Below are 21,932 nucleotides of genomic sequence, written 5' to 3'. Positions count from 1 at the left end.
GCTGCCACTACCTACCAGCTTTATGTCAGCTTGTGCATGGAAGCAGCCTCTTTGCTCAGAGCCTAGCTGGTCATTAACACAGAATAAATGGAATCATTCTGGCTGCTTGCTCCTGAGGTCAGAAGAGAACTGAGGAAGAAACCGTCTCATCAGAGCAGACACCCAGTCTGGTTCCCGGGTGGTGAGGGGTGTGGTCAGGGTGTAACCTAGGCCGGTGGGAGGGGCCAGGATGAACCACCTGCCTCTCCAGACTCAGCGATGCAGATGTGGAGGGGAAGGAGACCTGTTCAGGCGGGCAGCCAGCCTTTCCTCCGTCTCCTCACAGGATGGACCCCACAGCTTACGCTGAGCAGTTGAAAGAATCTGGCAACCAGGTTTTTAAGAATGGAAACTTCTCTTTGGCCATCAGAAAGTACGATGAAGCCATCCAGATTCTCCTGCACTTATACCAGTGGGGGTAAGTGTTTGGATTTTCTCCCTGCCTTTTGTTTGTAATTTTTTTAAGTAAAGGGGGACTCACTCTCTTGCTTTTGTTTTTTTCTCATTTGTTACCACACCACCTAGTTTCTGTTTCCTTTCTCCTCCCACTTTCTGTTTCTCTTCTCTGCAGTGTTAGCTCGGAGACTAGAGGAATTCAGGAAACGGAAAGTGAAACATAGGGGACTGTTGATAAACATTACAAACTTCCCCTTCTTTCTGGTTCCTGGGATGACTGAAGCCCCCAAGCCCCTCACTTGTCGTTCATTTCATCTTGTTTATCCATTCCATCAACCCCCTGGCCACAGGGCACACCACCAGGAACTAAGCCTCACCTCTTCCCCTGCCCCTTCAACTTCTAGCAGACCTGTTCCCAAACATTTCAGGATCACGACTGCTTACAGGCAGGACCCCAAAGAGCTTTTGTTGATGTAGTTTGTAACTATCAATAAAGCCTGTATTAGAACTCAAAACTGAGAAACATTTAAAATATGTATTTATTCATTTTTTAAAATAGCAGTAATAAACCCATGATGTTAACATAAGCAGCATTTTTATGAGAAATAACTATTTTTCAAAATGAAAAATTTGGTGAGAAGAGTTTTACATTTTCGCAAGTCTCTTTAATGTCTGTCTCAATGGAAGATGTCTGTCTTCTCACATCTGCTTCTGCATTTAGTCTGTTGTGATACCACACGCCAGGTAGCCTCTGGAAAATTCCCCGTCCACGTGAGAGAATGAATGTGAAAAAGGCACACACTGTCTTGGTATTATTGTATTCATTTCCTGTTGCTGCTTTAACAAATGACCACCAATTTAGTTGCTTAAAACAATACCCGTTTATTATCTTACACTTCTGGAGGTCAGAGGTCTGAAAGGAGTCTTACAACGCTAAAATTAAGGTGTCACCAGGGCTGGTTCCTTGTGGAGGAGACTCCATTTCCTTGCCTCTTTTACCCTCGAATGGCTGCCTGTATCCTTGGCTTGTGGTCCCTTCCTGCATCCTCAAAGCGCATCATTCCAGTCTCTGCTTCTGTTGTCACATCACCTTCTCCTCTGCTGTGGCCGGCTCTCTCAGTCTCCCTCTTATAAGGACCTTTGTGACTGTATCATAATCCAGGATAATCTCCTCTCAAGATCCTTAAATTAATCCCATCTCCAGAGTTCCTTTTGCCATAAAAGAAAATATTATTTGACATATATACACTAATATGTATTAAATGGATAATTAATAAGAACCTGCTGCATAAAAAAATAAATAAAATTCAAAACAAAAAAACCCGTCATTTGGAAACCATTATTCAGCCAACTACAATTGTGAAGATATTTTGACCTTGGAAACTATTTGAAATAGTAGTTCCCAAGGGAACTACTGTTGTTCCCTCTGGGGGAACTACCCCCCAGAGGTTCCCAGATCATACTCTGGGGACAGCTGTAGTAGAGGAAGCAGAAGTTGGCATTTGTAGGGTGCATGCAGCCTAAACGTGTACCGAGAAGGGGCACTGACTTGAATTCCCGACACATGGCTCCCACCTCCTCCCTCCTTGGTGTCTACACTCCAGCTGGACTTGAATTGACTGCAATTGGCCTGAGCCTGTGTAGTTCTGTCATTCTGCCCCCTCAGGTCAGACTGGGCCTAGAGCTCCTCATTCGGGGGAAAACATTGACCTTTCTTGAAAAGCTAATGTTGTGTCATGGTTGTGGCCATAGACTGACCACACTGTGAGTACTCAAATCTCAGCACCACCACTTACTAGCTGTGTGACCACTAATGGGACACCTGCCTGCACCCTCACATGTCGCCTGTCATGGGACCTTCCTGACACAGTTCCCCGTGCCCATCACTGCCTTCCTGCTGCTGCCAGCTGACATAGGGGTTCAGGGAATTGTGGTTAACTGAGCAGGTGCTCTCAGGAGAAGGGGACTGAGGGAGAAGCAGGGTGGGGCAGGGATGGTGTCTCCGCTGGAGTCAGCTGCAGCCTGATCCCCTGGGGAGCTCTGGGGCCCCTGAGATGTACTGCAGAGCTGTCCCACTTTAGGAAAGGAGGCTGACCTTTTAATTCCCATGTCAGTCAGTCACCGGTCATAGGCTGTCTGGCCCCAGGAGTTGTCCTAGGGAGTGGGGCTGGATTAGTCAGCTCAGGCTGCAGTAACGAACTACCACTGACAGGGTGGAATAACAACAGAAATTTATTCCTCACAGTTCTGGAGGCTGGGAAGTCCAAGGTCCAGGTGCCAGCCAATTCAGTTCCTGGTAAGTGCCCCCTTCCTGGTTTGCAGCCAGCCACATTTTCACTACATCCTCACATGGTGGAGAGAGAGAACGGAAACCCTCTGCCATCTCTTATAAGGGCACTAATCCTATCGTGAGGGACCCACTCTCCTGACTTCATCTAAACCTAATCACCTCCCCAAAGGCACCCTCTCCAAATACCATCACTGTGGGGGCTGGGGCCTCAACGTATGAATTTGTGGGGGGAGGGACACAGTCCATAACGGGGGTGTAACTTTCTGGGGAGAGGGCAGCTCCCATTAGGCTGAGGATAAATCTCTGGAGAACGGGGCATCAGGAGACCCTAGCTGCAGCCAGCACTCATTCCTGCTGGGGTCGGCTGCACTGGCCAGGTGTCTGGGCAGGACACGTGGCGACTACTACAGTATGGCCATGGCTCCATTGTCAGTTACCCTCTGACAGCCCCGCTGCTTCTTCTGTGCTTCTGGGTCCTCATCCTTCACTGAGAGGGAATGATGGGCAGTGAGAGGAGCCGGATACACCAAGCACTGCGGGTAGGGACATAGTAGAGGAGATTTTTGCTTTGCTTTATTTTTGTGGGTATCTATATTAACTAACTTTTCTGTTTGTATTATTTTTACAGTTAAAGTATTCAATAAAAAAAAAAGAAGCATAAGCCTTGCTTTTCCACCTTGTGTGTCTTGAATTCAACAGCACTTGGGCTTCTGTTGACCTGTTATGGTATATTTTGTGTTTTGCTTCTTGCAGCCTGGTTTCAGCACTAACCTTGCAGCTGTGTGACCCCCTAGACCCAGGCAGGAGGGGCCCTGCCCTGCCAGGCTTTATAGGCCTGCTTTGGCCGTCCTCCAGCTGTACCCTCCCCACAGGTGGGAGTCTGGGGCCAGGGGCTTTACCCAGCCAGAGCCCTCTGTGGGTACCAGGCCCCTGGAAGTCCTGTCCGACCCTGCTCCTAGGGCCTACACAGGCCTCTTACCCACAGTCCATTCTTTGGAGCGCTGTCCAAGGTCAGGAGTGTGGACAGAGCTTGGGATTGTGTCTTCTGCAGTGCAGGATGAAGGCTGAGATGGAAAGAGACGAGGGAGTGGGCAGGGGTGCCAGCTTGGCTCACCCTCCCCTGACAGTGCCTGTGTTCTAAATTTGAAGCTTGCCTTTCAGTTATTATAAAGTAGAAGGCTAAGAGATATTTTATTGAACATTTGTAAGCTTGAGTTATGGCCTTCAAATACTTAGACTAGCACTGTCCAATAGGACTTTCTGTGATGATGAAAATGTTCTATAGCAGAGAATTTGGCTATTGAGTACTTAACAGGTGGCTAATACAACTAAGGTACTGAATTTTAAATTTTAATTAATTTTAATTAATTTAAATTAATTTTAATTTAAATGGCTACACGTGGCCTGTGGCTACTGTATCAGACAGAGATTAGCCACATGGTGTGAGGGCCTCCTTTTGCACTCTGGCCCTGGGTTCTGCACGCATTTGGGTGGCCCTGCCTATGTAGTAGAACAGTGTTCATCCTGCATCTTTTGCAGGGCCCGTGGGGACAGTGTGGTCATGTGTTCTGATGAGCTCTGCCTCCGTGCGTGTGGGGTGGCTCCCACGGTGTCTGTTCTCTGCGAGGGCTCGGTGGGAACTCCCATCCTCTCCATCTTTTCGCAGCATCTTCTCCAATGGTCTCTAAAGGATAAAAAGACCTGTGGAGATCGGTAGGAGGTAGACCCAAGGTGTTGAGAACATTTGTCGCGAAAAGTTGGGAACAGGATTTGGGAGTGAGGAAGGGAGATTGGGACGTCGCAAACATCCCAGGCTTTCCAGGCTATGAGGGTCAGATGTCATAGGCATCGTGGGGACACTTCCTGCTGAAACTCTATCACCATGGCAGCAACCAGCACCAGAATGGTGGCCTTCGAGGTTCTGTATTTGCAGGACGAAAGAACTATTTACTGACCACCAGTTTGTCCTTTCTCACAGGGCTCCCCGCAGGGACTTGGCTGTGCTGCTATGCAACAAATCCAATGCGTTTTTCAGCCTCGGGAAATGGAACGAGGCCTCCGTGGCCGCCAAGGAGTGTCTCCAGTGGGATCCAACCTACGCGAAGGTATGGTGATCACCAGATGCTGCGACTGCTGCCTCTTCCTCTTCCTCTGCCTCCTTCGCTTCCTTCTTTTTAAAATGGAAATGCTAGGAGTGCTTCTCATTCAACTTTCTTTGCACTTAAGACAGATGTGCACAGAGCACGCATGCTGTATCTGGAGAAGAGCAAGAAGGATGGTGGCCAAGTGTTGAAAGGCATTTTCAGGGGAGAGTGGAGCCGGGCCTTTTGGCAGATGGAGTCCAGTGGAGATCGTGGTGGAGCTCATTTTGTTCTGATGTAGTTGCACCAAAATTCATAGTCTGTTCATGTTCTTTGCAGTTTGCAAGTTTCTTTGTGGCCATAAGAATTCTCCGGGAGAGGGGATTTATGGCAATCTATATTTCTTGGAGTTTCTGCTTCTAATCAGAAAAGGGAGGCTCCAGGAAGGCTCCTTCCTCTTTCTTTCTTTCTTTCTTCCTTCCTTCCTTCCTTTCTTTTCTTTCTCTCTTTCTCTCTCTCTCTCTCCCTCCCTCCTTTCCTTTCCTTCCTCCCTTCCTCCCTTCCTCCCTTCCTTCCTTCCTTCCTTCCTTTCTTCCTTATTTGGTTGTGCTGGGTCTTTAGTTGCAGCAGGCAGGCTCCTTAGTTGCAGCACATGGGCTCCTTAGTTGTGGCAGGTGGGCTTCTTAGTTGTGGCATGCAAACTCTTAGTTTTGGCATGCATGTGGGGTCTAGTTACCTAACCAGGGAATGAGCCCCGGCCCCCTGCATTGGGAGTGTGGAGTCTTAACCACTGTGCCACCAGGGAGGTCCCAGGAAGGCTTCTTTCTGCATCTGTTGAATCTCAGAGGCCTTCAGCCTAAAAGAATCCTTATGCCAAAGTGTCACGTTTTGGGGTGATGTATTCTGATCCCCTTCACCTCCCTCCAAAATAAAAGGTGAAACTTAGAACTGGAAGGTAAAGACATGGGAAATTCTGTACCAGCTTGCTTGGTTTGGGCAGGGGGAACACCTTTTTTTCTTTCCTTTTTCTGATTGTTATCTACTGTTTTAGACTTTTAAATGATGGTGAAAACAAATCAGTAAATAATCAGGGATTTGGTATTAAGTGGAATTTCAGGTGCTTGCTTTTTTATGAACCCAGTTGGTGAACACCTTGTGTTATCTTAGACAGAAAATTGTTTTGGTACCTCTTGATACTGATTCTTTTTGATGGTTAAAGTGGGGAAAGCAGTACGAATCATTTTGTTCCTTCTCAAGAGTTTGACAGTTTGTATACAGGCAAAACTGACCATTTTCTTGTATTAATCATTGTAATTTTCCTCTCTCTCCAGAAACCAAAAAAATTTTTTGGCCTCTGGTGTATGTTGCCTATAATGTGGGGCTGGGTAAACCTCAGTGCTTGTCATTACCATTGGAAATTGTGTTTACTTTGATTGAAAGGAGCAGGGAACAACTCCTGTGCTGACATGACAATCTCATTCTTCTCCAGAACACTGTATTCGTAAGATTGGTTTCATTCCTCCCTTCTTGGCCAGGCTGCGATTTGAAGCATGAATACATAAACCACACATGTCATTGGAACCGGGCCTGCTCCCTTCTCTCTGGGTCCTATGTTAGATGCTGTACATGTCATGGACTTGAAAGGGATTATTTTCTTGCCAGTTAAAAAATGGCAGGAACAATGGAAATCCTGTATCCAGAGCTTGTTAGAAATCTGTATGTATCTAGAAGTCAGACTCCTGCAGTCTGTTTCCTCACAGCCTCAATCTTGCCTTCAGCAGCAGGTCAGAAAAGATGGGTGTGTTAACGGTTTTGCTTTTCTTTGTTGCAGGGATACTACCGAGCTGGTTATTCCTTGCTGCGGTTGCTCCAGCCTTATGAAGCTGCTCACATGTTTTTCAAGGGTCTGAGACTCGTGCAAAGCGTCCAGGACCAGACCCAGGTTGCTGATTTCTTGGTGGGAGTCTTCACCACGATGGGCAGTAAGTCAGGACTGGGGGAGGCCCACCCTCTTTCTTTTAAAGTGCTTGTGATTTCTTTGAAAGCCTCCTGGGGACTCAGGTTTCTGGGGAGATAATTACAGGGTGTTTTTCTTTGTGGCTCATTTATGTAGCTTGAATGAAACTGGTTTTTACACTAGAAAGCACATGGGAAGCTTTGTTGGCTGGGGCCTTTGTGAAAACAACTGGGTCCTTTTGCACAAATCACTTAAAGTTGTCCCAATTTTCCAGTTTTGTTTCAGACTTCTTAAGTTTTCTGTGTTGCTAGCCATAGGGATTTCCCTGCTTATACTACGTGTTTTATGCGATTTTTGCATGTATCTCTCCAGTGTGTCGAGAAAATGTTCCTGTTTGCTATAAAACCAATCTGAAAAGGCTGAGGGAGGGGCCTGTGGAAGCTGACAGTCTACGAGGGACACACCAGGTTGGGCGGGGGGTGGCGGTTTGCATCACTTATTGGGTTATTAGTCTGAAGACCTGGCCTGTGAGGTGGCTTTGTCCGTGGCCTGGAATTGGCAAAAATAGACAATTCTGAAACACAATGTAATATGCTCCCTGCCAGGGACAAAGGAGCTCTTTCCCTGGTTATCACAGCGCAGTCTAAAGTTCTGCCAATGGTCAGGCTGTTGTTTTCAAATACTGTGTTTGGTCAAATTTAAGATTGCACTAATTTAAGATGCGCCACTAATTTATGTTCTGCCGTTGAGACAGCATCAATAGCAGCACATGCCCCGATTCTACAGATGGTAGAATGTGAACAATGACACATGTTAGAATTGCTGGAAAATGCTCTCAGCTTCAGAAATGGGGAAATTACTGCTGACGATAGATTCAACTGATACAGATCCAGCTCTTCCCATTGCAATTGTGGGAAAGCAACTTTTGTGCTCTGTGGATGGGATCCTACAGATTTTGGGAAGTTCGGCACAGAGAAGGGGAGAGAGCAGTGTCAGGCAGTGGGTGGGAAGGGGTTAGAGGTGGGCTCAGCTGTGTCTCCTGGCAGAGAAATAGGTGTCCAGACAGGTGCTAATGGGTCGCAGCTTTCACGTCAGCCTTTTGCCGACAGTGACTAAAGCCTGCTTCCCTTTCCTCTGAACCTGATGGCTTGACCCATTCCCTACACTTCCTCATTGTTCTCTGTGTCTTTTAAAAGCCACTGTTCTGTCAGAAGCCAGGCCAGAGTTATGGGAATTCCAGACAACTGTCTCTTGGTGACTGCCCCTCTAAGAAATCTGGATCCTGAGGGGGGCAGTTAACAGGATTTCTTAGGGTAACGCATCCCAGACTTTTCTACCAAAGTATACCTGTTTGGAGGATGAATGTTATGCCCGTGGCCCAATTTCTAAATTTTGAAAAATGTATTTATGAAAATTGTATATCTTTTTTATACAATATATGTTTTGCTATTTACTCATTTTTGGAAATTGATAATCCTAGAAGAGGTGCCATGTTATTCTGGCCCCTGACCTGTCGCCTTGGATGTTCGCATCCACGAGTTTGCAGGGTCATGAGATGCAAAAGGCCACTAGCTTGAAAGAGTGCAAATTGACTCAAAGAGCTGCTCGACCTGGGTTCCCGTCTTGGTTTTGTCATGAACTAGCTGCACGATAAGCCACGAAGCTTGATCTCATTTCTCATAATTTCTCACTGTTGGATGAAAATGACATTTGTCACCTTTCTTTCTTTCTTCCTTTCTTTATTTTTTTTTGCGGTACGCGGGCCCCTCACTGTTGTGGCCTCTCCCGTTGCGGAGCACAGGCTCCGGACGCGCAGGCTCAGCGGCCATGGCTCACGGGCCCAGCCGCTCCGCGGCATGTGGGATCTTCCCGGACCGGGACACGAACCCACGTCCCCTGCATCGGCAGGCGGACTGTCAACCACTGCGCCACCTGGGAAGCCCCTGTCACCTTTCTTAAAGGAAGTGAGTTTTATAACTTCCCTTAAGCGCCCATTTCCTCCTCCATATATGGAGGTAATAGGCACTGCCTTATTGGTTTGTTTGAGGGATTAGTATAACACCCATCACTGGGCTTGGCAAATAGAGAAGCTAAGTGAGTGTTAGGTCACATTGTGCTGCCTTAGGGGACAGTTTCACCCAAACTTAAAATGATTTTACCACTTCAGTTATATAGGATTTTATATACTTTGAAAAGGCCCTTTTTTTTAAATTTAAAGTTTAAAAAATTTTTATACAGTTTTTAAAGATTGCTTTCCATTTACAGTTATTACAAAATATTGGCTATATTCCCTATGTTGTACAATACTTCCTTGAGTCTATCTTATACCCAGTAGTTTGTACCTCCCACTCCCCCACCCCTATATGGCCCCTCCTTTTTTTTTGGCTGTACTACGCGGCTTGCAGGATCTTAGTTCCCCGACCAGGGATCGAACCCTTGCCCCGTGCAGTGAAAGCATGGAGTCCTAACTCCTGGACCACCAGGGAATTCCCAGTTCTCTTTTTTTTTTTTTTTGCTATCTTAAATTTATCATTTGTCTATGTGTGGTCTTAATTGGAGGACCTTTTCCTAGATGTTCTAGACTTTCTCTAAGTTAAAATTTCTAAATTCTGGAACTTTCTTTCAGGTGACCCTATTGTTTTGCAAAGTTTCTTGCCCTGCTTTGATTATATTTTCACTACTGGATTCTCAACTGAAGTGTGGCAATCTGTAATAGAAAAGTTGGCAAAGAAAGGATTATGGCATGTAAGTGAAAAGAGATCTTGTGGGGAAAGTACATTCTTGCTTAAACGATTTCTTTCTGCTGGCACTGGGGGATTATAATTTAGTACTTGCTTATCTTGATGCCAAAGTAACTTTTAAACTTTAACCTCATTAAATATGAAAAGTCACTGAGACATATTGGTTCGCCAGTTTCCATTTTTTAAGCTAGGAAAACAGTTTGTGGCAACCTCACTCTTGGCTGTGTCTCCACTGTCATCAAAGAAGTGTAAAGTCCAGATGCTAATGGTGATGTGGAATGAGGGAGGTAAACAATTGCCTATTCATCTTCATAATCCTCTTTATACGGCATTTGCTAGCCAAGTGCCTGTGCTCCTCAGAGGGTTGCTGTATGATTTCAAGGGACTGTTACCCTCAGGAAGCAGCAAGGCTGTAGGACCTGAATCCAGAGCCAGGGATCCATAGGATGGAGGAGCCCAGTGGACTGTGGAAGCTGGGCTTCACTGCCACACAGGTGCCTCCCTGAATCCAAATCCTCCCCAGTCTAGTCTGGGCTAATTCCTTCCTCTCTGAGCCTCATTTCCTCATTTGGAAGTTGCAGGATATAAACCTTTTCCCTCCCGGTTGAGGTGAGGATTAGAAATAAGGGACCAAAAGCACCTGATAATAATGTTCATTGAGGGTTTACAGTGTGCCAGACACTGAGCCAAAGGGGTTTTATAACACCTGGCACCTGTATGCTCAGTGCCCAATGAGTAGTAGCTGTCATTGACGGCAGCCTATAAGCGCTCTTGAGAATGGGCTGGCCCAGGCTGGGAATTTGGTTAGAAGGGACCTGCAGGCTTTTTAAAGCCAGGCAGTCCAGAAAAGTCTGGACTGCAAGGGCAGCCTGTAAGGACTCTGGACCCAGGAAGGCTGGATGACTGTAGGATACAGGATTCTTCGGTTTTTGAGAAGGTCACGGGTGCTATTGGGAATCTAATGAAATCGATGGGACTCTCTTTGCACACACACGTACACACAATTTACGAGTGTAGCTTCAGGGAGTTCATGGGAACCCCCTAAAGTCTGGCCACGGGCTCCCAGAAGCACATCCCCATATTACAGTCTCGAGAACGTGGCAGTGAGGGGGCGGAAAGCAGGCTGCACTCTTGGGGAACCAGGAATCAGAAATCCGGGGCCCTGTTAACAAGAAATCTGGGATCTTCTCTTTTCCGATAAGATGGGTAAACTAAGAGATCTTTCTAGTTTTATTTTTAAAAGTGCTAAAATTCTGTGATTCCAAGTGTTAGAGTAGATCTGTGAGTGGGAGGCCCTAGGCCTCATTAACAGGAAAGTAGTTCCATTTACAGCCCCCAGGAAAGAACGTTTTACGTTCCCTCTTCCCTGCGTGGGATGAATGTGAATAGAGCTCCGTAGTCTATGTGGGGAGGGAGGGAGTGGGAACCCAGTAGCTCCTGACGGGTTATCACCCAGCCAGCCATGGAGGCCCAGGAATCCAGCCCAAGTGGTGGTCCCATATCCTACCAGCAGTGGAGCCTAGGCCATTTTCAAACACTGCAGACAGAGGCACCTTATAAAAGCCAGGCCAGCCATCAGGATTGTCAGAGCCCTGAACCTGTCATCTGGGAGTGTCTGGGCAGTGGGATCTGTTTAGGGTGAGCAGTTAAGAGTGGGCATCAAACTGAAAGAAGCTGGAAGCAAGATGTAGCCATAGACTGAGTCCCTGTGGTGCCACGCCCACCGGCAAGAGCATATGTCAGGGATGTGGATTCTGAGACTGGGTCTCCAGTCATGGCCATGCCAAGCCTAGAACTCCTGGACCAGCTGGCGTACCTGGATGATCCCAGTAGGGGCCTCTCAGGATTTGCTCTCTGTGTGACCTAGGGAAAGTTGCTTAACTTCTCTGGGGTTCAGTTTAGGGTCGGTGGTTTAACAACAGACTTTCTGAGGAAAAAAAAAAAAAACTCCTGATCTGCGGCATTTGCCACTTCCTGTAGTGTAAATTCTCTCGATTTCAACGGCCAATTTCAAGCTGCTAAGTCGACTGGAGGACTCACATTTGGGAAGAGATGTGCACAGTGAGCTCTCACTGATAGGAGCTGGCCCAGCACACCACTCGATAGGGTCTTGTGGACCTCAAGTAGCAGTAATGTGCTAAAGAATTAATTGGGGTGGGCTATTTCAAAAGGATTTGATTCTTCTACTTGCTAAGCTTTAAGAACTTTGCAGGAAATTACTTCTTTACCTCCCTGCCCCTGTACTGTCCCAATGCTGCCCGCCATCGGCTGCTCCTGTCCTCAGCAGGCTTTGAGGAAAGGTGGCGAGAGCTTAGCTCTCAGCACCAACAGGAAGTTTGCCAGACAGAGACACTTTGGTTATCATGGCTCAGGCTGAAGAGCTTGGCAGGTGACTTAAACAAAGAGACAGGGCTAGAGGGTGTCTTGTTCTGTTTTTTTGTTTCTGTGTTTTAAAGCTTAAGATTAATTTTGTTCTAATAACCCATGTGGAGACCATTATTGTTCCAGCTTTTTCTGTTTCTCCCCTTTCATCAGTCATTTCTACTTCTGTCAGAGAGAAAAGATCGGCTACCGAGAAATCTCCACGTCCCAAATTTATCACTGAAAAGTCTCTTTGAGGTAAGGTGGCTTCTTGACACATACGGTTTCAAGTCAGGCCACTTCTGGACTGTGGTGTCTGGGACCTTCCCCTTCAGCCACCTCACTGCAAATTTGTTATTTATAGTAATCTTAGGCTGGGGCCACAGCTAATCAGGGTTTTACTGATTCTAAACTTTATGGGTGGGGGGTGGGAGAAGGGGGAATTGGATGAAGGCGGTCAAAAGGTAACCACTTCCAATTATATGATAAATAAGTCCTAGGGATGCCATGTACAACATGATGAATAGAATGAACACGGCTGTATGTTCTATATGAAAGTTGTTGAGAGAGCAAATCCCGAGCGCTCTCATCACAAAAAGAATTTTTCTTTTTTTAATTTAATGTTGTATCTATATGAGATGATGGATGTTCACTAAACTTGTGGTCATCGTTTCACGATGTAGGTAAGCCAGATCATTCTGCTCTACACCTTAAATATATACAGTGCTGTATGTCAAACTATATCTCAATAAAACTGGAAGAAAAAGAACCCCAAACTCTATGGGGAAGGAGTTTGAAGTTTCATATTGATATGGCCACTGCCATAATTCTTCCTGTGTAGTTTTTTTTCCTCCAGAAATGTGTCTCCTTCGGACTTTATGAGAAAACGGCACAGGTGCCCAGGCTAGTCCAGTGGCTCATCTCCATTGGTGCGAGCATCGAGACCATAGGACCGTACCCTCTGCACGCCCTCATGCGCCTCTGCATCCAGGCCAGTGAGTTCTCTCCTGACGGTGCGCCCTCCACGCTGTCCTCCAGCTTGGACCTCAGGGACTGTGCTTAGCTCAAGTGAAACCAGAATGTGGAATATTCAGATGATTTGAATAGTTCATGATTTGATCATTCAGATGAATGAAGGCAGCAGGGAAACAGCATCATTTTTCCTTCTCCCAGGACCTCATAGCTAGAGGCCCACACTGAAAGGATGCTGTGTTCTCAGACAGATCCTGGCAGCAGAGTGGAGCCCTGGGATTCAAGGACAGGCCTTGGGACAGACAGCCTTTGCTGGACAGAGCTCTCAGGGAAGCTGTGGAGGGAGTTTCCTCCCGGTGGCAAAGGCAGCCATGGTCTTCTTCCGAGTTCATTTTCTCTCGACTAGAGGACCAACTACTGTGGGGAGTGGGAGGGGGGAAACCCCAAGGGAAACACTGGCTATTGCTGATACAGTTTGCTTGTGGTTCTTTTAAAGGAATCCTATTTTCATATGTGTACATATAATTTGTCTTTTTTGAGTCTTCACCACCTGGCTATAGGATTTGAATTTTAAAATATTTTTATCATTAAAACACACACATACAATATCCACATTTACACTTTAGATAGAAGTCTGTTTTTCTTTTCTAAGCATATGTAGCTTCACTGTTGGACATTGACCCACACTATCTTAGAGCCAGAAGGAGCCAAGAGAACTTGTCTACACTGTCTTCCTCTTTTAGGCTGTAGCATCTCCTCAGGATGGGAGTGGGGGTGGCCAGTGGCTTGAAGACCTGAGCCCCCATCTTTGCTTCAGCCAGATTTGCCCTATCGTGATACATTTCATCTGTTGGAGAATCCATAAAAGGTTTCACTCTCATACAGTGGATAAGACATTTAAAAGTATGAAGTCTGATTACAAGCAATCTGATCCAATCCTCCCAGTTTCAAATTAGGTGTGCCTCTGGGTATGAAAGTCACAATTCCTCTCTGTGTCTACTTTTTAAGTTTGCTCCCGCGGTTAGAGGCAGGTGTGGATGAGATCAAGTCTTCAAGTTTATCCCCGATTTGTCTCTCAGAGGAAAACTGACATGGTGACAAATGGTGTCCACAGAGTTGGCAGAATTATGTGGCTTTCCAGGACTTACAAGGAAGGAGTCTTCGGAAAGAGTTTGAAATGTCTGTCCTGTTGATAGTAATGTAGTGGGGTAATGATTGTTGCCCTGCCCAGGTTCTCTTTACGACCAGTGTCCCCAGCCCCACCTGCTGCACCACAGCTGCCTCCTTTGCCAGGGAGCTGCTCTTTGCCAATAGGCACCATGTCCCTCTCTGGAGGCGGTTCTGTAGCTCTGGATTGATTGACACCGGGGTACAAAAGGTGAGCTCCTGCCTCAAGGTGGGTCAGCACTGTAGTGCAGTGCCTGCTCCACAGCTCCCCGTGGGATCAGGCTGAAGCCGACTCAGCTGAGGCCACATCTCTGCTTCCCTTCATCCCCTGCCCTGCTTCCCTCCCCGTCTTTCTCCCTCTGTCAATAAATCACACATACAAGAATCTCTGTCTCAGGCTCTGCTTCTAGGGAATCTGACTTCAGTTTTCTATGAACTTTATATGACTCATCCTTTCAATGCACAAACTCTGTGTCTCCACACCTGTTTGTGGCAAGTGACAATGTGTGTTGGATGCCCCTTGGGTTCCCTCGGTGTGGTGCACAGTGATTTGCTTTGCAGCTTTTCTGTGTGTTGAAAATAACATCAGTAACTCATTCCTTCAGGGGAAAACCGTCTTTTCAAGTGGTTAATGGACTACAAGCCTGAGTGGAAAGGTCACATCAACCAGAAGGACGAGGATGGCCATACCGTCCTGCACGTGGTTGCCGCCCACTCCCCAGGGTACCTCACCAAGCGTAAGTGGCAGCACCCCTCAGAGCTGTGCTGTGGGTGGAGTGACTTCAGGCGCTAGGGAACCCACGCAACTGACCGCTTTACCCTTGCCATCCCGTGACAGGCTTTAATAGTCAAAAATATCAAATTATGCACTCTTTTTTTTTTTTGGATCATATTTTCAGTTTGCTTTTCAGAAAGAAGTATACTCTAATATATTTTATCCTTGAAAGTCTCATCCAGTGATACTCTTCTTGAGCAAAAGTACTTACATAGCTTTAAATTTTAAAAAAACTTGCTGTGATTTAAGACTCTAATTTTTTTCTGGATTTAATTATTACAAAATTATTATTACTATAGAGATCACCAAAGCAACATAAATATATTAAATTTTCTGTAAGTAATTGTTAAAAAAAATAATTTTGGAGGGAGGTGAGAGAAGGATGTGTCATGGTACCTTTTAAAAGGGGCTTGGCAGCTACTTGATTTTCCCTTAGGTTGATACTCTGGAGGTCAAGAGCTTTCACCTCCTTTGGGGAAATACTTTGGTAATTGCATGAGTTCTCTACACTATGTAACCAATCACCGTAAACTTAGTGGCTTAAAATGACACTCTAACTCTGTAGGTTAGTAGTCTGACATGATATGACTTGAGTTTTCTGCTCAGTGTCTCTTGAGACTGTAATCAAGGTACTGGCTGAGGCTGCATTCTCATCTGGAGTTCCAGCCCTTCCTTCAAGCTCACGTGATTGTGGCAGAATCCGGTTCCTTGTAGTTGTAGGACAGAGGTCCCGTTTTCTTGCTGGCTGACAGCTTCTACAGATCGCACACATTCTTTGTCCTGTGGCCTCCTCAGTCTTCAAAGCCAGCAGGGGAAAACTTCTTGCACATCAGATTCTTCATACTTTGAATCTCTGCCCTCTTCTGTCTCTGACCTCTAAACCTTTGACCTTTAGGGCTCATGTGATCAGGCCAGGATAATCTCCCTACCTTAAGGTCAACTGCTTTGGGACCTTAAATACATTTGCAAAGTCTCATCATAGCAGAATTTAGATTAGTATTAAAATGGGTAACTGGGAGAAGGTGTGTGTACGCCAGGGGTTGGGAATCTCAGGGTCTGTCTGAGAATTCTGCCTATCACAGTGTGGTACTTGATGGGTAAGAAGTATGAATTTTTAATTTTGTCTTATTTTTGTAAAGTGGGAGAAAAGCAGCTGTGACTGGGGAGATGGGGAAGGAGAGCATCACCAGCAGGACGATACCTGGAGTAGAGGTGCTTTGTTAAGGTGGTGAATTTTAGGAAAGCACGGGTATGGAAGCTGGGAATTGGGCATTGATTCCTTTAACCTCTGTGCTCACATAAGTCTTGGTACCTCCAGGGATACACCTGTTACATTCTGAAATCTGTTGCACCTGTGATCACAGAGCCACCTTGATGCTTGGCAAATAGATATGTCAAAGCAGCAAATGGAGGGCTTCCCTGGTGGCACAGTGGTTGAGAGTCCACCTGCCGATGCAGGGGACATGGGTTCGTGTCCCGGTCCGGGAGGATCCCACATGCCGCGGAGCGGCTAGGCCCGTGAGCCATGGCCTCTGAGCCTGCGCGTCTGGAGCCTGTGCTCCACAGCAGGAGAGGTCACAGCAGTGAGAGGCCCGCGTACTACAAAAAAAAAAAGCAGTAAATAGAGATGGTAGCCAGAGGTGGGGCTGCAAGGGTTGAAACAGTGACAAGAAGACCCTGATGCAAAAGCAATTGCCACTTTCTTCTCTTGTCTCCAGACAGGCTTTTTTTTCTGGGAGTATATTCTGTTTCCTCTCTAGGGAATAAAGAAATCTGAAATCACAGCTTGCTGTCATCCTTACAGCTGTAACTGTTGCCTAGTAACCAGATTCCCCCTCTCCTTGCTTGTTGCCAAGGAGAGGGGAGAAAGGTAGAGAGGAGCACACTTCTGAACCTCTTAAAAGCTATTGCCCTTCCCATTCCACACAGGACTCCTTGCTCTGGGGACTTGGCTGAATTGCCCAAGGCCATCAGTTTCTATAAGCAGAGAGGGACACTGGTCCCCTTGCCCCAGGCTGCTCGGGCCGGGAACTGGGAGGAAGTGCACTCATGGGGACGTCTCCTTATGGAAGAAACCATGACAAACCCCACCCCGCTTCTCACTTTGGCCTGCTCTAGGACAAACAGACGATGTGCAGATGCTCCTGAGCTTTGGGGCAGACCCCACTCTGCTGGATCGACAGTCCCGGTCTGCCGTGGATGTCCTAAAGAGGAGCAAGAACTTCAAAGCCATTGAGAAAATCAACAGCCACTTGGAAAAGCTGGCAGCATGTTCTAAGGACCTCTCAGGTACAGTTTCCAGGGAATTAACTTTTTAGAGGGGGCAAAACTGGTTCTGCACCATTAGGTACAAATCAGTTTATCTTTTCTTGGTACATGAAGATGGAAGTGAGCACCCCACCCCCCCCACCCCCTCCAGTGTTTGGAAAACTTGTTTGCTTTTTCTGAAAGATAGAATGAAGCAACTCTTACTGTGAGAGTGTCTACCACTTTCTGGAAACTTGGCAAGTCTACCTTTGGGCAGTAAGGGTGATTTTTTTTTTTCCATGCATGCACACAGTAAGAAAGAAAAAATTCAGACAGAACATGAGATAACAAAAATCAAGCCCACTTTTCAGAAACCATAGCTAACAATTAAAACTACACTTATAAAAGCAATTATACACCAATAAAGATGTAAAAAAAAATTTTTTTTAAATAAAAAAAACTACACTTATAGCTCTGTTTTTTGATCTGTAAGTTTGGGACGGCATATATGGACTAATTGCTGTAAAAGGTAAAGTGCAACAAGTCAGCCCTCGTTGTTGAATTTTGTCTAGTAAAGCTGTGTCATTTACATCCTATTCCTTAACTCTGGGTTTTCTGTGCTTCATCTATAGATTGATTCTGAACATTGAAAACTATTAAATCACATTTACATGGTAGTATGATTTCTACAAATAGCTGCATAGTTGGACCCATAAAAAAGAATCACCAAATGCCCTGAAAACTTTGCTCTTTAAATGTGATACTCTTTGAGCATCCTGGCTTGATGAAACATATACATACACATTATTGTGTATGTGTGTATTAATGTATGTACACACATATATTTTTAGACTTTAACTTAGACGGTAGCCCCAGCACATATATATTATGCTTCTTTTAGTTCTTGTGCTCATATATGGCTCTTGTGGCTCACACTGTCTGTCTAGGTTTTTCTCTTACTCTGCTAGGTACCAACTCCAGTAAGTTTTTCATGGAGGAGATATGCATAGTAGACTTATGGTGTTTTTGAAAATGTCTTTATCCTTAGATTGAAAATTGGTCTGCATATAAGCACTGTATTTTATCGATCCTCAGTTGCACTTTCCCCCCACATTTTGCCACCTTTGAAACGTATGTGTTTCACAATCAGTGGCGTGTCACAGTTTAATGGCAGCGTTTTCTGGTGTGTCTGACAATCTGGGGTCTCTTAGATTTATGAAATACTCTGTAAAACCTCGTTCCTTACAACTTTGTATTCTAGCCTCTGTTACTGATTAGATGTCAGTTTCATTTATTTTCCCTTTTAGAATTTTCTGTCCTTAGAGTTGTGGAATTTCCCTGGGATGTGTCTAGATGTGGGTCCGTATTCATTCTTCTTGTCTGGCACCTGCTGGCCTCTTTCAATCTAACTTTTTTTAGCTCAGAGAACTTATTTTCTATCATTTTGTTCCCTTCCAGCATCTCTTTGCCACCACTTTCACATGGATGAGCTTCCTGAATTTGTAACATGTCTCTCTACTTTCCCTAACGTCTTCTATCTCCTTTTTTTCTTTCGAGATCTTTAACTAGGACTTTAGCTTTTCCTTTTATAATTCAGCTTGCCTATTGCATTTTTTAATTTGGAAACTCAGTTTTCATTTCTAAGAACTCTTTCTGGTTCTCTGTTTCTTATCTGTGACAACTTGTGCTTGATTGACATTTGCCACTTCTCGAATGGCCTTTAAGAATGGTGAGAATTTTTTTAAAGACTGTTGTCCTCTCTTCTGTGAGTTATTTATGTTTTTTGGGGGCTTAGTTGATCCCTCTTCTTGCTTCTCTTTTGTGCTATTGCTTTTCCTATTTTATCTTCTGATCTTTGGATGGTTTGTATTTATGAATGAACAACTAGACTTATTAATACTTAATATATGGTTAGTGTGCATTTATTGAAGTTATTTGGATGTGTTTCTCCAGAAACACTCCCCCACTGGAATGGGTGAGTAGACGGCAGGTTGTAGGCAGCACATGGGGTGTGTGTGGTGGGGAGAGTGGGAGGCACCCTGCCAGGCTGGGGATCGTGGCAATTTCCAGGGTCAGGAAAGTTTTATGTGAGGGAGATTGAAGCTGCTTTTCCTTTAACACTGCCCCCTGTTTCCCCATCTATGTTTTAATTTTTATTCATTTATTTAAAATATCTCCTGTTGTTTCTGTGAGAACATGGGAATAAATGTATTTGCAGAGTCCTGTTTTTCTGGGATGTTCTTTTAAAGCTGTGAAATGTCATGTTTAGTTTTTAAATGACTTCTCTTTTAAGGAATTGTAATTGTAATTCTGTGAGGTGGTGTAATTAATAAATTATTGTGAGAGGCCTCCTGAGAGCTTATACCTGTAACCTCAGTTTCGGGATGGTTTCTACTGTTTGAGAAATTGAAACTAACCAAACAGATTTCTCTGCCAATGAATTTCAAGGTTTTAAAATAAACTTTTAGAGGACCACCAATGAATGGTAGAAAATGGCTGATGAGCTTGCAAATTTATTGTTCATTAATTCTAATCTAAATTCTTAGAATGCTGTAGACTTTAGCATGTCATGCACTTTTGCTTTTGTTTTTAAAGTTTTGATTTTTTTCAGTTTCGTGGTATAATAGAATCTTAAATATCTGCTGATTCTGCCTTTCTCACTAGCTGCTGGGGGAAGCCAGAGCCCACCGGGAGTGGGCAGGGTGGGGGTGTGAACCTGAGTGGTCAGGGTTACCTGTCTTTCCCGGCCTCTCACAGCCACCACTAGATGGCAGCATGTCCACCTTCTCCAGCAGCTGATGCTCGACTGTCCTCAGGACCAACGAGATTGGAGTCTCTGTTTTTCTCGCAGTTGTTTGTGATTTTCTCTGATTCACTAGTGCGTGGCCTTTCAGAGTGAGAACGAATCCAGGCCTCTGAAGCCTTTCTCTCTGGTCCTCCCCTGGGCGCCAGCTGCTTTCTGCTCTGTGAAGGCGCCTCTAGCTCTGCACTAAGAGGATGCGGACCTTCTCTGTGTGTCTGTTTCCCCGCATAAACGGAGCCTGTGACTCAGAGGCCATGGTGTGTCATCCTCAAATCCCTCAGCACCACACAATGCCCTGTTTTCAGTAAATGCAGATGTGCGGTATTGATGATACTTCTTCCTCATTATAAAGCAATAGATTCTTTTTTAAAAAAGAAAATTTACAAAATGTAAGAAAGGAAAACAAGAAAATATTAATTCTGCATAAGCCCACCTGCCTGAAAAAATTAGTATAGTTGTGATTTAGTCATTTACTCTTATTCCATGCATTTATAGTTACACATTTTTTATTTTCTTTTATAAAAATGAGATGGTAAATTAAAATAAATAAAAATGAGATGGTAAATTAAAATAAAAATGAGATGGTGAAATTGATAAATTTCAATTGATAAAATATATGTAATAAAACTTACCAGTTTCACCTTTTTTAGCTCAAAAGGAAGATTTCATGCAAAAACAAAATCTCTTTGAAATGATTTATTTCTATTTTCTAACACTTCTGAGTGCTTGCAGCTTCAGAAGATCTCTTGTAGTTTTAATTTTTAATTTCAAATCTGCTTGTATATATCTACTAAATATGATCATTGTAGAAAATTTGTAAAAATTTCATTTTATATAAAAACAAAATTTTATTGTAATTACACCTTGGCATATTTTTATCCAGTCTTTTGGTTGTTGTTCAGTACTTATGTAGTCATCTTTTTTAAAAACCTGTGATTATCATGTATAAGCAATTCTATATCCTGACGCTTCTTTTCTCTCTTATTAAGCTTATAGAAAATTTAGAAAAAAACCAGACAAGTTCAGAGTAATAAACAAATCACCCGTACCTACCCAGAGATGCAGACCCAGGGCTACCATTGTCAGTGTTTCAGCACCTTTCCTTTTATGCTGTTTTATGTTGTTGATATATCACTCTCTGGTTTCTTTTCTGATTTCAGGACCCTTCTCTGATCTGACCGCCTTCTTAATTATTCTGAAGCACACAACCCTGCGTTTATTATACAACTGCATCTAATTGTCTCTTTTGTCAAGCTTGGTATATTTCTGTTCAGTTTCAAGTGACTTTTGTACTAAACTAACTGCCCTGGTGGAGGAATGATGCCCTGAGGCATGAGGTAGGGGGACAAGTGGCAGGTTTCCATCTGCCTGGTGGTGAAGGAAGTTCCTCCTTTACCAAGCGTCCTATTCTCCTGGTTCGTGAGTTTTCATTGTTTTCTGTGTCTTCATAGGCATTCTAGGATGAAGGTGGGATGCCAAACCCAGGGGTGCTAGTCGATCATTGTTACACCACACAGTTCATGTTCTTTGCCTCAGAATAGGCAGCTCACTGAGGTGATATTAAGTCTTCCTTTGCCAAGGTTTTCCATTTCCTTTTCTCTGGAGGTTAGTGCTAGGGTTAATGTTAGTTCTTGCTTCCATCTGGCACCAGAAGGTCTCTTGATTAGAGGGCAGTGGGCGTTTGCCCCAGAAGTTGGGGTGTGTGTGTTTCTGGTGCTCTGATCTGTTGAAAGGTGATCCAGGTGCGTATCAGAAGGCAGGCAGCTGACATCAGAACTCTGCTTGGGTCCCCTGGGTCCTTTCCCATTGTTGTGTGCTCCCTGGTGTGCCTTCACTTTGCAAAGCCAGCACCTAAGGCTCCTTCTCAAGGAGAACAGCCTATGGGCTTATGGAGCCTGTTTTGCTCAGGCTCCTTCAAACCAGAAGTGCCTGGGAATTTACATCCTCCCAAGGCAGGCTGTGGCCGGTGGCAGAAAGAGGTGAGAATCTGAAAGCCCGGTTCCCTTGCCTTGGATGGCACAGCTCTGAGGTGTGACTCACTCCAGATCCCCCCAGGGGTCAGGCAAGGCACACCCCCACCCTGTGGGACTCAGCCTGAGCTCA

General features: G+C 45.0%; 1 protein-coding gene across 1 annotated transcript in view; it reads left to right on the top strand.

Annotated features, from left to right (window-relative positions):
• The first annotated feature begins 326 nt into the window (after positions 1-326).
• The window catches only part of TRANK1 (tetratricopeptide repeat and ankyrin repeat containing 1), a 64,084-nt gene continuing 42,478 nt past the window's right edge, over positions 327-21,932 (top strand). The window contains exons 1-8 of the mRNA XM_065886197.1: positions 327-457; positions 4,704-4,830; positions 6,638-6,788; positions 9,390-9,508; positions 12,040-12,123; positions 12,722-12,860; positions 14,610-14,741; positions 16,898-17,068. Coding sequence (XP_065742269.1) covers positions 327-457; positions 4,704-4,830; positions 6,638-6,788; positions 9,390-9,508; positions 12,040-12,123; positions 12,722-12,860; positions 14,610-14,741; positions 16,898-17,068 — 1,054 coding nt within the window. The remainder of the gene's footprint in view (positions 458-4,703; positions 4,831-6,637; positions 6,789-9,389; positions 9,509-12,039; positions 12,124-12,721; positions 12,861-14,609; positions 14,742-16,897; positions 17,069-21,932) is intronic.

The sequence above is a fragment of the Phocoena phocoena genome, chromosome 10 (genome assembly GCF_963924675.1).
Source record: "Phocoena phocoena chromosome 10, mPhoPho1.1, whole genome shotgun sequence".
Classification (NCBI taxonomy): domain Eukaryota; kingdom Metazoa; phylum Chordata; class Mammalia; order Artiodactyla; family Phocoenidae; genus Phocoena; species Phocoena phocoena.
The sequence above is the reverse complement of the archived record's forward strand: the minus strand, read 5'-3'. Positions and strand labels throughout refer to the sequence as shown.